Genomic DNA, 15133 nt, shown 5'->3' with positions numbered 1-15133 from the left:
AAATCTGACGCTGTTACACGTGCTGTACAGCCAGGATATATCCCAGGAGACTTGTTTTTTAAGTGGACATCCTATTTTCAGTCAACTCCCTAAGGGTGACTTCAAAGCCACTAGACTACCATTTTGAGGCAATATCCAAAATTAGAAAGTCCTCATAACCTTAAAATGGGAGGATGTGCCACAAAAACGTTTTTCTCAAAATTTTGGGCACTATAACAGATCACATCAACACAACCTGCGCAACACAGTAAAATCAGCAAGCATCCTGAAGCAAGACGGGACACAGAATAATATTCTACGGAATGTATAAAACCAAACTCAAACAGCATGAAAAAAGTAATGTTTATTTTTATTGTTTACAAAAGCATGAACACCTTACGCAAAAGCAGCATTCTGAACCATACATTTCCCTCATCCTCCTGGGGTATTGGCAGAAAGCAAGTATTTTCTCTGTTCTTTAGGGTTAAACGTACTCTTCTGAGGTAAATGGGAACAACCCCACTGATCTCCACGGAGCTCCAACTGCTTACATTAGCAAAGAGGCCAACTCATAAAACCATGACACAATGAGATGTCATATGGGTGACTTGCTTTAGGTGCCAAATTGGATTAGTCTGTGCTTCTAACCAAGATAAATACACTATCCAGATACTTAATAAGCTCCCCGTTCCCTTCAATTTTAACTGAAACAGATCTAATTTTAAATACCTGTTTAAACATTATGACTCTCATCCCACACTAACTTCATGCAAGGTTTAACTTTATGCACCATGAACAATTTTACTCAAGTTTTTATGAAATAGCAAGTGTGCTCATAAGCTATTTAAGGAGTGAGACCTTTCAGCACAATAGCTATTTACTCCTTTTCTACCTGCCTCCCCAGCACATGAAGGTCAAGTGCTTACTCTGAAGAAACATGCCCTAAGATTAACCTAAAAAATAAATGTGCAGCATTTTTATTTTGCCTTCATCTTTTTCTCCTGATCTGGAGCTGGAAGTAGTTAATGGTCATATAATCAAATAGGCCATGCTTGTATTCATTAAAAAAGCATTTTGTTAAACAGAGAATTTGATCATAATGACTTCAAAGACTTACCTGGAGCAAGTTACTCCTATTGTTTCCTAAAATAATCCCTACTATAAAACAGCATAACTCCTCAGCTCCTCTGAGTTGAGGTCCCTCCCCTTAGAATCTACAATTGATGCCTCAAAATATGTATTACACTGGGAGAAATGGCTCTGGCTTGTCTGCCATCCTATGTCTAAAATGACTGACAAATACTATTTATGACTGCAAGACCAATATTGGATCTATGGATCAATGAAAACTGCTTCATTTTACTGCTCGAGCTGTAAGAACTGTTCTATTAGCTCCTGCCAATTTCACATTAAAGAAATGTAATTTACTTCACCTATGGAAAGAACCTGCTAAGAACCCATATATATATACACACACACACTATGTATGTGTACACATACACACACACATATAGATAATCTGTGTTTATTTTACACTGACAAAGTACTAAAAGAATCCAACAACTGTCACTGCTAGAGATGAGGCTAAATGAAATGGTATTACTTATATGGCATCAAATAATTATGAGACTCTGGTCCAAGAGCTTCAGAACTGTTAGCAAAAAAGTATCTTTCATTGGCAAAAAAGAAAAGTTCCAAATGGTTTGAATTTCACTTTTAAATAAATTGGAAGCATTTAGAAAAAAAAAAAAAACAAAACAAAACAAACCATGCAAAGTAGATATAATTTAAATTTCAGTTCTGCGTACAGCAAACACAAACATTTGTACCTATATTCTATTACTTTCATGGCAAAATTCTGGAGGTGCCTTGGACTCGATGACTTTAATAAATCTGGCAGTATCTCACATGTGCATCATTGCCTCAAATTTTGAAAAAGAAAAAGCCGAACAAGTTCAGCCCTGTATTCTGTGAGTCTGGCCGCATAGTCAGAACCAGAAGTATTGCACTCAAGACCACGCCTACAAAAATGCACATTTAATAAGGCCATTATACTCAAGATCATAATGGGACTCAAATCACATGAACAATCAAATATATCATAAATAGACCTAGTAAAACCATATTGCAGAAGATGGACTCAAAACAGCAGTGTTCCAGCAATTTAATAACTGATTTTTTTTTTTTTCCCATGAAATGCTAATCTCTCAAACTGGTTTTACCCACAGGGCCAGACAACATGATGCATATGTATGCATGCATTCTCACAATCCATTGTTTCATTTTTTCTTAAAAGTTACCAAGCGCCCCAGAGTTCGAGGGTAGGATTCTACTCAAGTTCTGCCAATAAGGTTCAAGTGGTTATCAACTTTAAGCAGCTTCCATGCATGACAAGGGGAGAGAAGATTTGACTTTCAGTTATTTAAATATCTGCCAACATGCAAGACATAATTCTTACTTTACAAAGTGTAGCAAAGGCATAATTGAACCTGTACTGGAATACTTCTCAGTATGCCCTTTCAGAGCTAGATCACATTAAGAGTATCAGTTTATCTGATCTGGCTTACCTAAAGAAAGACAGAGCAAACAACCAATTTGACACAATACAAGGAATGATACAGATTTGCAAGTTAGCTGCCCGCATCCCATGGCAAATAGAAAGAAGCTACCCTTTAATCAAAATGGGATAAACTACCTTGAATTTACAGTAGGGTAAGTGTATTCACACAAGCCATCACCTTGGAGTAGCAGGCGTGCTGTAAATCTGCTAGCTTGCTTTGTAGTTATTTGCTCCTTTAGCCATTCCAAAGTTACCCAGTCAGCCAGCATTTTGGCTTGGTTAACAGTAGTGGCATCTCTGCAAGAAGGAAGGGTAGACCACTATCGCTCCTCCCCATGCCACACTACATAAATACAGATTGACGCAAATGCAAAAAGCATCAGTACAAAGGCTGGAAGAATCACAAGACACAGCATATAGGAAACTTAATGGTCACATGCATTACAGTTCAGCAGAGACATTCTTTCACAATCCTATATTCTGCCATAAAATCCACAGTGGTGGAGATTATGGATGAACTATCTATCTTCCAGCTGAATCAACGCCAGCATTAGGAATTATTTCTTAATATAACAGACTAAATCCAACCTTTTTTTCCCTAGGACCTGTTTTTTGGGTTTAGACAGTTTTTAGTATAGACAAGAGACAAACCTGAGACACAGATGATGTGACCTGTTTGCATATTATAAACGGACAAATGGATAATCAAGATGCAAAAACTATTAAACGTGTCACATACTTTACACCTACAGCTCCATGTACTTTTTTCCTGCAACAATGGTGTCACTTGCCAGATGCAAGTTTGTCACTAACTATGAATATGTTTTTGACAAGAGCTGGGAGGAATGCATTTAAACAGCAACAATGCAGCTCTTGCACTGATGAGCAAGGAACATGGGAGTTCAGGATATGGTTTCCAATTCCACTCCTGTCTTACACTCATTGCATGCTGAGGAGCTCAAAACATCTCTCTTAGCAATCACATTATTTGGAAGGAGAATAACTCTTTCCATATTTTCTTCACAAAAGGAGCAATAAGAAGTCCATTAATCTATCACGTAAGATGAAAAGCCATCTAAAAGGCTTCTACTTATTTTAGCAGTTTTGAATAAAAAAAGATTAGCAGAATCACTTTGTCAATTAGGTTGAAAAGTGCCGAGAATATTTTGGGAATAGAGTTCCAGAAGCCCATCTCTGACTTTCACATTAAAATGGTGCCCTGACTACTAGCAATACTTTGGCTGCTAGTGTCTAAATACAAAACCAAAAAAAGTCAAATACAGTTTTGATGGGTATCAAGCAGTAGCAGCATTTTCAACATTTTGTTTGCTGTATTTAGTACTTTTTAACCAAATTCTCTCTCCCAATAAAGTGACTGTCTTGTGGTTAGCATGACTACCCATACACACAGCATTTCTCAATGGAATTACATATTGTTGTTTTCTCTCCACCATATTACCTCAGCATTTTCAGTTATCAGTCAGTACCACAGGTTTAATGCAGGTCACGGATAACAAGCAGCAGGCCTACTTTTACTGCTTGCTTCAAACAATGCATTGTTTCATATTTATACATTCTTAAAAATGTTTTCTTCACTTAGTTATATTAAAAGTACCACTCCAAAATTTAAGTTTACAATGAAAAAGGTTATTGATGACTTGACCAGAAAGTACCGCCCCAAATCCCTTTTACTCCCACAGGAAATCATATTTTCTCCTGAATTAGTGTTAACGGATATTTATATTAGAGGACTCCATATTTCAGAAACCAGTTATTTAATGCTCGATATTCTTTTCAGCAGATGAAGAGGTAGGTATATTTCCACACAAGAAAAAAACCAAACAAACTGTAACAGACATTCAATTAAATCAAGTAATGTCTGAAAAGTCAAACACTGTTCTGACAGCACATAAACGTAAAGTGTCTGAAGATACTCTCCAAGGAGGACAAGAAAAGTTGCGCATTCTGATTAGATAATATGTCATAATTTGAAATTTAATAATTTTCTGGAAAGAAAACACAAGTATCCGAATGCTACTTCCTTCCCCTCCCTCCCCCAAAGAAATGTGGGTGCCAACAAAACTGCCTGTATCAATGGTAGTATTAACTTTTGGACTGCTAAACATGGAATCAACTGCAATTCTTCCATACATTCACCAACACCAGCAGTCTACAAGTTTACACAGAGACCATATGCATGATAATTACATAATTACAATAGAAATTCAACTTTAGTGTTGTTCTTAAAACAATCCTCATAAATAATGAAAATATCTGTGTTCTAGCTCTTCAGTAACCTAAGGTTAATTGGTACAGATAGTGGTTTTTTCTTCCTTTTATAAACCAAACTGGAGGTTCCTCACTGCCAACAATGGTTAAGGCCTGGATCAAGTTACTCTCCTTTTGCTTTTCCCTTTTTCTGCTTTTTTCCATTTTCCACCACTGCATTATTTTCTGGTTTGCTTATTCCATTTGCAACAGCACCATTTGCTATTTTGCCATTCTTTATGGATTCCTTGGGCAGCTTATATGTCCGATAGTAGAAGTTACCAAACAGGAAAATGAAGGTGACAGCATAGAAAATTACACCCCAGTGCATCCATTTAGGGAAAGGACAATCAATATAAATAGACAAGGCTGTGTGGCCAATAGTCACATGGAACTGCACCTGAAAGACAGAAAATACAGAATCAAAAAGGTCTGGATATATTCTGTAGGACTGACTGCACCGATGTATACCGATGCATTAAGTTATGAAAACTGCTAAATTGGGAGGTGGTAGGGAAGCTGTATTTGGCTGTCACATCATGCATGAACACATAGGCTTGACCAGGAACATCAAATCTATTGCAGTACCTGGCACCAGTTTTCAGAAATAGGAAAATGAGAAGACATTAAGAGATCTGGACTTTCTCTACCTTTTGAACAGGTTTTTGCAATTCAGTTGAAACAACCAGTAAAGTAGTATTAAACCTTACTCGCATATCTCTTATCTATGCTGCTTATATTTTGAGAAATGATATAAATACTTCCACCTCCAGGAAGCGTTCTAACTTGAGCTGTAAGTATCAGACAGCAAAGAACTTTTGGAAGGAGCAGCATCTGTTCCAAAGCTCTGCAAATGCAAATCCACTCAGAGGCAATACCTTCTGAGATAAAGGGAGAAATTTACTTACCAATTGCAGTATGGTCAAGTATCGTTTCCACCACAGGTATTTCTGAAATTTAGGGCCACAGGCGGCTAATCCATAATACATGTACATAATGACATGAATAAATGCATTCATCTGAGCTCCGAAAAAAGCTGTGCAGGAACAGAAGGGAAGATTGTAATGTAATTTTGAAAAAGAGAGAGAAGTCTTTTCTAGTATTATTCACGTGGTAGTAAAAATTATAAAGCACAGGACATGCCAGGATTCCATCTCTGAAATATTCGATAGTACAGTATAGACCTGACCGCCAACATGTGCTGACACAGATAGCTGTTCATGCAAGTAGTATGTCACATCTTTCATGGAACTACTTATGCAAAAACTTTTCCTAAGATTTTTGTTGAACAGACATAAATCACATGGATTCCACATTAGTTATTGTAGTATAACTGCAATTCTTTTGCTAAAGGATTATTAAAAGCTGTATTTGACAATGTAAAATATAAACTATCAGCTTCTTAACTAAAATCTTTTAAACTGTATTTAAATGTAGAAGGTTCACTTCTCAGCAAGAAGTCAAGAAACTCCTGTGGAAGTCTGAATAAATAGGCCAAAAAGTCATACAAAGCAATGGGGCATTGCCAAGTGAGTTTGTCTAAATTGCTCCACTTTAGTTTCCTTGTTTATGACTTAAAATATCCAGCATTCTTAAATGTATAAACATATACTATAACTTTTTCCAGAATGAACCATGCTGGAAATGAAGATGACAGTTCTCATTTGCATTGAGATCTCTTAGCTCTGTCAAGATTAGCAGCCATTTAACAGAAACAAATTATACCTTGTTAAGGTATTCTTACACTGCCAGAGAGGCTCAAAAAGGCTCTAATGTATAAAATTAGGGCAATACAGACAATAGCTGCTGACATCAAACAGCTCAGATGCCCATGTGGTCTAGACCCAGTTAGTTATAAAAGGGTCTAGTTTATAATAGATCTGTCTATGTAAGCAATGTGCTATCAACTAGAAAACAGAAGAACATAGATCTATCCACGTTTATGCAGTAGCACTACATAAATGCAGAAGAGCAACTGTTGCTTTTCCTTTTGCAGGGGCTAGAAACTAAGAGGCAGTGCAAGAACACCAAAACTTGAAATAAATTTGGAAATAGTTGCAACTGTTGTATTGAAAACTGCTGTTATTCAGCATGAAAAGTCTGAAAAGGCAACAATGGAGAGGGCATTTTGAGATATCCAGGGTATTTCTAAGTAAGACTACAAGTAAGCATCCAGTCTCCAATAAACTCATTTTATGGGTGCAGTAGCCAACAAAGATCATGAAATGTTTGGTTAAGTACCTGCATCCTGCAGATTACTTGGGCGAAATTCAAGGATAGTCACAGATACTAATTTTAAATATTTCTTCTTTTGAATATAGAGTAATCCCTCAGTACAAAATATCTATAGTAAATGAGACCATAAAACGCCCAGGCATTACATATTAGTGTGGTTTGAAAAAAAACCCCAAAATATTAGTTTGGTGTGGTGTTCACTATATGTTATTTTCAGCGTCTTAAGCTTACAAAACACATTACAAACAAAACAGGGTGCTCTCCCTGAACCCCCAGCTCTGTAGAGCTTATAATTTGAGAGGGACAAGGCAAAACAACAGCAACAAGGGTACAATGCAGGCAAAGGAGGATGTGGCAAGTACAATGGAATGACTTTCTTTGATCGGGGCTCTAGAAAGGAAGCCAGGGAAAAAAAAGCCTGATAATGAATTATAGACTTGGGTCATTATGAATAGGTTTATTGGCTCACCTTCAAGGGAAGGTTTCAGAATTTTATACATGCCTCTTAATAAAAAAGAAACCAAACGCCAAACTCAGATACAATGCCAAAATAATGTCTCCATTAACTTCATTACATTTGCACACAGATTGTGGCCCATAATTAGATTTTGCAGTTCTCTGTATCTGCAAAAATTAAGTTAGGCAAGAAACGTTCATCTTTCTGTTTCATACAGAACCAGGATAATTTTGAAGACAGAATTTCGGGCTTGCAATTGGTGCCCACGAGGAAAGAAAAAAAAAAAAAAGTTTTGCAATTCATTAGATTATTGCCCTGTTATCTTTTCCTCCCCCATGTTTCCCACAGAGGAAGACTGTATGCATTAAAGCTACGGCACTGCTTCAGTGCCATTTAAACACTCTTGTATATTATAACTTTAAGTCTACGAAAACATTTTTCCATTGCTCCCAAACAATAATAATTCCCCCTTGTGTCCAGTCAAAAGGGTATGGGAGGAAGGGAACTCACCTTGTCCACCTGCAACCCACTTAATACCAATCCACCACAAGGTGAACATGGTGAAATGGTGATAGACATGAAGGAAACTAATTTGGTTAAATTTCTTCCTCAGGATGAAGAATATCGTATCCAAATATTCAATTCCTTTAGAGACATAATACCACCATAAAGCAGCAGCTATCTGCAATAAGAAAAAGACAACACAGAAGTTTTAGTGATTCCAAGCTGAATGGAATAAAGTTCTCTCCACTGATCGGCTGCAAGAGAAAGATACCTCTTCCTTCCCCAAATCCCGGTAAATGTTGAGGTGGAGTCATCAAACATCTGATGGTATGAGAACAACAAAAACAATACTCCATTCATCTATTCTGGACATGGAAGTATTATTCTGAGTCTACTGCTCACAAATCACAATCGTGAAAAAGAGCTAACATAACTAAAAGCTTTGCCATCTCTGAACAGTCTACCAGCTAAACATAGGGAGTTTGTGTCCTCATTCTCTAACCTAAGCTTTGCGGTAGAAGACTATCACAGGGCTTCCCATACTAATAAGGCAACACTTTGATGTGGTCAGAACAACGAGGCAGAACCATTATGATAAAATGAAGTTGCAAAGGTTGAAACCTTATATAAAATTCTTTCAGTACCACAGGCACATCAGTGGGAAGATACCAAATCACTCTTGCAAGCTAGGTGCAGTACAGATTTCACATCCTTTAGAGCAGTATTCCCCTCAGCTTCTTCTGGCCTGCTCAGTAACCCTCTCCGGAAAGCAGCATTCCCCCAGTGGTTCTGTGCCATTCAGTGAACAGAAGAAATGAGACCACAGGAGCTACACAAGCTGCAGAGATATAACCCATCTACCCAACAGGGCAGTGCTACACACCCAAATTCTTTTTCTAATCCACCCATCACAGTGAATCTTGCTCAAGATGCAACATAAACATGGCTTCCTGCTGAAATCAGGATATTTTTGTACCAGGTAAAGCCCAGAAGCTCTGTGTAGCAATTTGCTAATACTATGATATGGGGGTATGGTGGTGGTAGGGACTCCCTTCCAGATCCCAAAGCATAGCAACAAGTCTAGTTCCTGGCATTGTTAAGTCATCTAGCTTGTTATGCAAGGGTGGGACCAGAACATATCCCAGATGGTGACTCACATAGAGAATGAAAAGAGGGGGGGGGGGGGGGGGGGGGAAGAGTTGGAAATGGCACCACCAGAAAGGAGAGCAGGCAATGTCACAACCTATTTGTAAGAAGTTCACCTAGTCTTTCAGGACTCATCTGATGGCAAATAAGACTTTCTTACCTTAACATGGTGTGAAATAACCCTGCCAGCCCTCAGTCCCCAGAGGAGACAGAAGAGAAAAAATTAACACAGCAGGAGGTTCCCTTCCCAAATACATACATAGTGTTAGGCAAGTGAGAGAAAGGGAAAATCAGGAGAACGAGCAATACAGAGCAATGCTACAGCCCTGCATGGTGTTTTCCTCCACCTCTCCAAACTAGCAGGAAAGGAACACATCTCTCCTCAAAGGAAGTTTGCCACAGCCGTAGTTGGACTGGTGAACACTTTAGGAGAGATTACAGCAGAAGCAAAAAAGCAGCACGGGAGCAGAAGAGTGCTGCAGATCTGCATTGCAGACTCTGCCGTTTCCCAAAGGGACTGCACAACTTCCTGTTGCCAAACTGCAGGCTGCTATGTATCCATTAATGAAAACCCTTCTCACTCTCTGGATGTGATTTAGCCTACTTCAGGTCTCAGGAAGAGAAGGCAGATTTTGTCAATTTTATATGAAAAGATACTAATATCTGCCAAAGCTGGAGAGAGGCTTAATGACAGAAAAGTGACTCCCACTGATCTTGGAGTTCCCAGATACACAGGCAAGCTGCAAGAACCATCAATATACACATGTTGCTCAATATCCAGTACAGTTCTGCCTCTGGGACAAGTAGTCAGGTGTTTTTTAACACCCACATCAAGGCTTTGTCTCACACCCATGGATTAGCATAACAGTCCAGCATCTTTTACAGATCTTTGCTAAAGCTGCATCTCTTAAATAAATTAAGATAAGCATCTCTTCATCTCATGAGTTAACAATAAACACTTGGGACTGTATCCATAAAATGACAAGCCAGCACTACAATACTCAAGCTCTTTGGAGGTCTTTCCTTCCCAGACACTTTTAAGGAATCAACAGGTCAGTTACAAGCAAACTGCCATAAAATCTCTTACAAAGCTGATGTGCATTTTGTTAAAGAAACGGTGGAACTATAAGCCAAATAGCCAACAAACAGCCAATTTACCTTTTGCTCCATGTCATACGGTAAGTGGAGAAAAATCCAACAAAAAAATCTTATGTTTTACACCCAAGATGTCACAGGTTCACTATATGCTCCTGGACAAGTCATTTAACACACCTCATTCCTCTTCTTTTGAATTCCACCTGCCTTGCAAAGAAAGGAATTACAGCCCGTGGATCAAAATCAGCTGAACTTTTGATCAAAATGCTTCCCATCACTTAAGAACAAAAATAGCCTCCACTTCTTTGCAGGATTATAGCTGCTGATTTTTGTGTTTCTGTAGATTTTTTTTGCCTGACAGCTCTTTTACTCTCTTCCTATCATCAAATTTTAGTACCATTTATTCTCAAACCTGATAGGTTTCGTGTACTGATGATCTATTTCAGTGCTCCTAATGACTTATGCAGATGTTTTGATCATTAGTTTATAGATGTAGAAAAAAATGAAACAGATGTTAAGTCATTTACCCAAAGACATGCATGCAATCAGTGACAGAGGGCAGAAATAAAGTAGAACAATACACCGATATGCAAGCTATGTCAGGAGCAGATAGCTACTATTAAACTTCTTCTGCAAAGCATCAGAAGTTAGGACCTATCCTGCAGCCTTTCTTTGGACACAGAATGAAATAAAGATTTAGCTTAAAAGAAAATATGCATTAAAAAGGTGTATTCCTGAAATGAATACTACTAGTCACAACCATACCTTTTCTGGCAATTTTCATAGGCGGCAATCTAAGTCTGTTAAAACACCAGATGGCACAGAAAGATTACATTACAGCCTAGGATTAAGGGGGTCAACAAGAGGTTCAATCCCATGACCTCTGCCTGCTGCAGGGTTTTTGAGCAGAGGGCTGTTTCAATGTGGGACTCTGTTCCTGCACCTTCCTTCCTTGTTTCAGGTTGGAGACAGTTGTCCATTAAGGGGTTTGAAGTGACAGGTACTTCTTAGAGAAGGTAACAGTAACATGAAAAATTAAAGTGGCTTTTAAAGAGAACTCTTCTCCCTGCTTCAGTTATAGAATTTTGTTTACAGGACCATGAAGTCTATTTTGTTAAGTCAAGTTCCCTTTTCACAGAAGTTTAAAGATAATAATTAATCATATTTATTTTATAAGAGAAAAGTACTCAAGCTCTAGACATTATTACAAACACCACAGATTACAATTACAATACAGAAGACAACCATAGCTCAGCTTTATGTTTACAATCAGCACACTTAAAACTATGAACTAACTAATTTGCACAGCCCCAGATTCCTAACTCTCAGCTCTTCAGAAATTCTAATAAAATAGATGAACCTTGACCTGAGAAACAAGGACACACAAATTTAAGCAGAGGGGGAATTGACTACTCATGGACACTAACATGCCTTAAGTTAGACAGTGTTAGGAAATTGTTCACTCCAAACACTGGAGCTTCCAAAGGACTACTACAAAGCATGGATTTAACACCTCAGCCCTTTGCATTTATTATTTTGACTCCTAAGCTGTAACCAAAAAAGTTCTTCCAAGATGCAGCTGCAGGTCCTTCAAAATCCCTTCTTGGGGATTTCTTCCCTCTTTTCTTTCTTGTCTACTATGAACATTTTGGGTTTTTATATAAACAGTTACAAAACACCCTCCTCAACTTCCTGCCAGCAGTCCGTAAGGTGGCCACCTACTATACCCAGAAGATAAATCCTTTAGAAAGGAGTTTATTTCTGCAAATATTTCTCCAACTGTGGAATCTAATTTCCATCCCTGCTTGCTCCAGTCATCCATTGCCTCTTGTAGAACAGCCGCCACGGGAGCCTGGATGAGATTAACAGGTGCGGCTAGGTTCAAAACAGTAAGTAGGAGGACCAACTTCTTCATACTGTGTGCCAACTACCTACAGAATTAATTGTCAGTTGAGAGCTAGAAGCTTGATAAAGTTGAAGAAAATGTACAAATTCATGGAAGAATAACCCCTTAAAAACTGGCAAAACAAAGAGGCTGTGTCTAACTTGAGGTCTATGAGCTACAGATTGCTAGTGTTGCTAGACTATACAGGGGAAGTGCCACCACATGGCCTTACACTGTTGCCTTGAAATCACCATTGGCTTACTGTCTTGACACACAATGTGAGTTGGAGAGGAGAGGAAAGACATTCTCTGGCACCCAGGATAGCCAAACTTTTTTTTTGTGGAACTGTTTACCAGCCCTCTGTGCTCCCTTGAGGAATAAAGGATGGTTTCTTGACCCCTCATTTTGACCAAGAGCTTTGGTCAAAAGGGGCCACTACATGGCAACGTCATAGTGGCACATTCCCCAAAAGATAGGAAGAGGGCATACCAGGGCTTCTATGTTGCCATTTAGACCACCATATGCAATTAGTTTCACATTTCTCAGTATTTGTTCCAGCTTTCTAAGCCCCACGATAAAATCATATATGAAGCTATTGCTTTCCAGAGCATATTCCATAATGCTTTCTGGGCTCAGTGCTGTTTCCATTTGAGTTAGTCCCAGTCTGCCTTATATGACTAATACAGGACTTATTTACTTGTTCTCTTACAAATAAAGGTATTGCATTTGTAATTAATTCTACTGTTGCAGTGCAGCATTCCTCTTCAGAGATAACCTGGTGCCAACAGATACTAGACATTTAGTATCTAGATCTATTAAAAGGGTGTGAGAGGTGTGCTACAAGGTTTATCAATTCTAAACTCAAGCCTGCAAAGCAGCCCACATTTACCTACATTTAAAAATTGCTTTTATGGGTTTATGTTATGAAAAATGATAGTGAAAGGACTCTTGAGGAGCTTTGAGGGTATTTTTTGTCCTACAGTGTCAGAAACCAACAACATACCTTCTAAATGCAGAGCATGATACACTGTAAAGCAGGCCAGAAATGTATCCTAGACTCTTTAGTTAGACAGTGCACTTGTGGAAAGTATAGTTTTCTACTTGCGACTTATTTATCTAAATTGAGAATTCATTCAATAGAACTACCAGATAATGATCAAGATAAGGGTCTTGACTGAACATACTACACAGCTGCTGCAACAACTTGAGAGAACTCAATTTTCCCTGCTTCCTCAACTTTCTCAGTTGCAAACTGAACATGTTACGAGTTAAAACTTTAGAAATAAAGTTTGTGCAAATCCACAAGTTTGTCATAATGAATAAAACAGAAGATAATTCTTTTGAGCAGGTCTGACCCCTCCACAGCCTCCCACAAACAAGTGCACCTAAAAGTGAGGCTATGAAACACAATTTTTGCATACTAGAAGTCATTATCTCTTGTACTTAGCTAATGTAAAAATTCCTTCAATACATGCCACACCAGTCCTGAATGTCATCCAGCTAAGTACAAGGGCATTCTATTTTGCTTATCTATTGAAAAAAAACCCCTGTCAAGTAATTGTTATATTTGGCTAGATTTTGTTTTTAAACAAAATTACTAACAGAAGTATTCTAGTGACTGAAATAGCGAGTGCACAGTATTGGCAAAGGTGAAAGATAGTTGACTGCCATAAGGCCAATAAAAATCTACACACAGGGTTGTTCTGCAATATCAGCTATTGTACATAAGGTGTAAGACTCCAATCTATCCTTCTCACTACCACCCCTGCCACGGGCACAAACTTTTGAGTAATACTACCCATGAACACCCACCTTGTAGACAGACATTTTTCAAATTGTGTTATAAATATTAAATGTATTTAGATTATAACACACTTTCGTTACATTTTCAGGAACATGTTCTAATCTGTAGGTGAAACTTGCAAGAACAGCTGGGAGATTCTCAAGTGTCAGCTCTGCTGGAAGATAAGGTTTAGTACATGAGCTAATCAACAGCGGTACAGAAATTAACAAGCATCTGCACTTTGATTTTAATCTGAATGTTTTCCAAAAACCACACATTTGAGATCTAAGCTTCTACAATGAAATGTACTGATAACACATTTGCCAGAAGCCAGCAAGACCTCATGAAGCCAAACATGTATAAAGGAGACAAAAAGTTGCCTTATCAGTATGAGTGAAATGCAACCACAGTATATGCTGACAAATCTTACTTGCTAGCCAGAACGTTATACCTTTACTGTGGTTACCCTGGTATCATAAACTTCAGCAAGGCCTAGGAACCAAAGCATGCATACAAAGTTTATCCTGGATTGTACAACCGCGGATGAAGCCAAGGATGTTATCTTTAAGACTACCCCTACTTGTAGCAGTCAGATGAAAGTTAATGCAAATACACTGATGCACTTTGGTTAAACCTGCTATGTGCAATGTAGTCAAACCTGAAGTGGTCTGTGAGAATATAACGGGATACAGACATGGCTGACAGCAGAACTTTGGAAACACTATTTTCAGGCAAGACTTAAACCATCATGTAGTGCTATATATTACACGCATTCATATACAAATACAAAAAAGAAATACTCACCCTAACTTCATAAACATTATCTGAATAATCCACAGTCTGGCAGACATAGCTGTACCCTCGAGCTCTTGATGACAAAAACAGCTGAAAATATTAAAGTCATACATGAGGGGAAAGATGCTACATAAAACACGTTCATAACAATTATCAGCAAATTTCTTCCTACCTCAGACTTACCTGAACAGAAATATTTAAAGTATCCTTATCAGTCCTGAGAATACCATTGAAGAAAGCCACTATTTAGTTCTAATAACCTGTTGTTACACAGTACCTATTTTTTTTCTTGTAAATTCAAAAGAAAGCACTCATTTTTCCCTGCATGTATCTGTCCAGATAATTAGAGCCCTGTACAAATTAGTAATAATTCCAGTATGACCTTAAGCTATTCAAACATGAGTATTCTCTCTGATGGCTCTAGCT

The 15133-nt window shown here is 38.1% G+C and overlaps 1 protein-coding gene across 2 annotated transcripts in view; it reads right to left on the bottom strand.

The window, feature by feature from the left end:
* Nucleotides 1-325: 325 nt before the first annotated feature.
* ELOVL4 (ELOVL fatty acid elongase 4) overlaps nt 326-15133 on the bottom strand; it is a 35334-nt gene continuing 20526 nt past the window's right edge. For both annotated transcript variants that reach the window (XM_030043976.2, XM_030043984.2), the window contains exons 3-6: nt 14717-14797; nt 8010-8181; nt 5716-5843; nt 326-5207 (exon numbers count right to left, since the gene is read on the bottom strand). In XM_030043976.2, coding sequence (XP_029899836.1) covers nt 4932-5207; nt 5716-5843; nt 8010-8181; nt 14717-14797 — 657 coding nt within the window. In that variant the 3' untranslated portion in view covers nt 326-4931. The remainder of the gene's footprint in view (nt 5208-5715; nt 5844-8009; nt 8182-14716; nt 14798-15133) is intronic.

This window comes from Aquila chrysaetos, chromosome 2 (genome assembly GCF_900496995.4).
Source record: "Aquila chrysaetos chrysaetos chromosome 2, bAquChr1.4, whole genome shotgun sequence".
In the NCBI taxonomy this organism is placed as follows: domain Eukaryota; kingdom Metazoa; phylum Chordata; class Aves; order Accipitriformes; family Accipitridae; genus Aquila; species Aquila chrysaetos.
The sequence above is the reverse complement of the archived record's forward strand: the minus strand, read 5'-3'. Positions and strand labels throughout refer to the sequence as shown.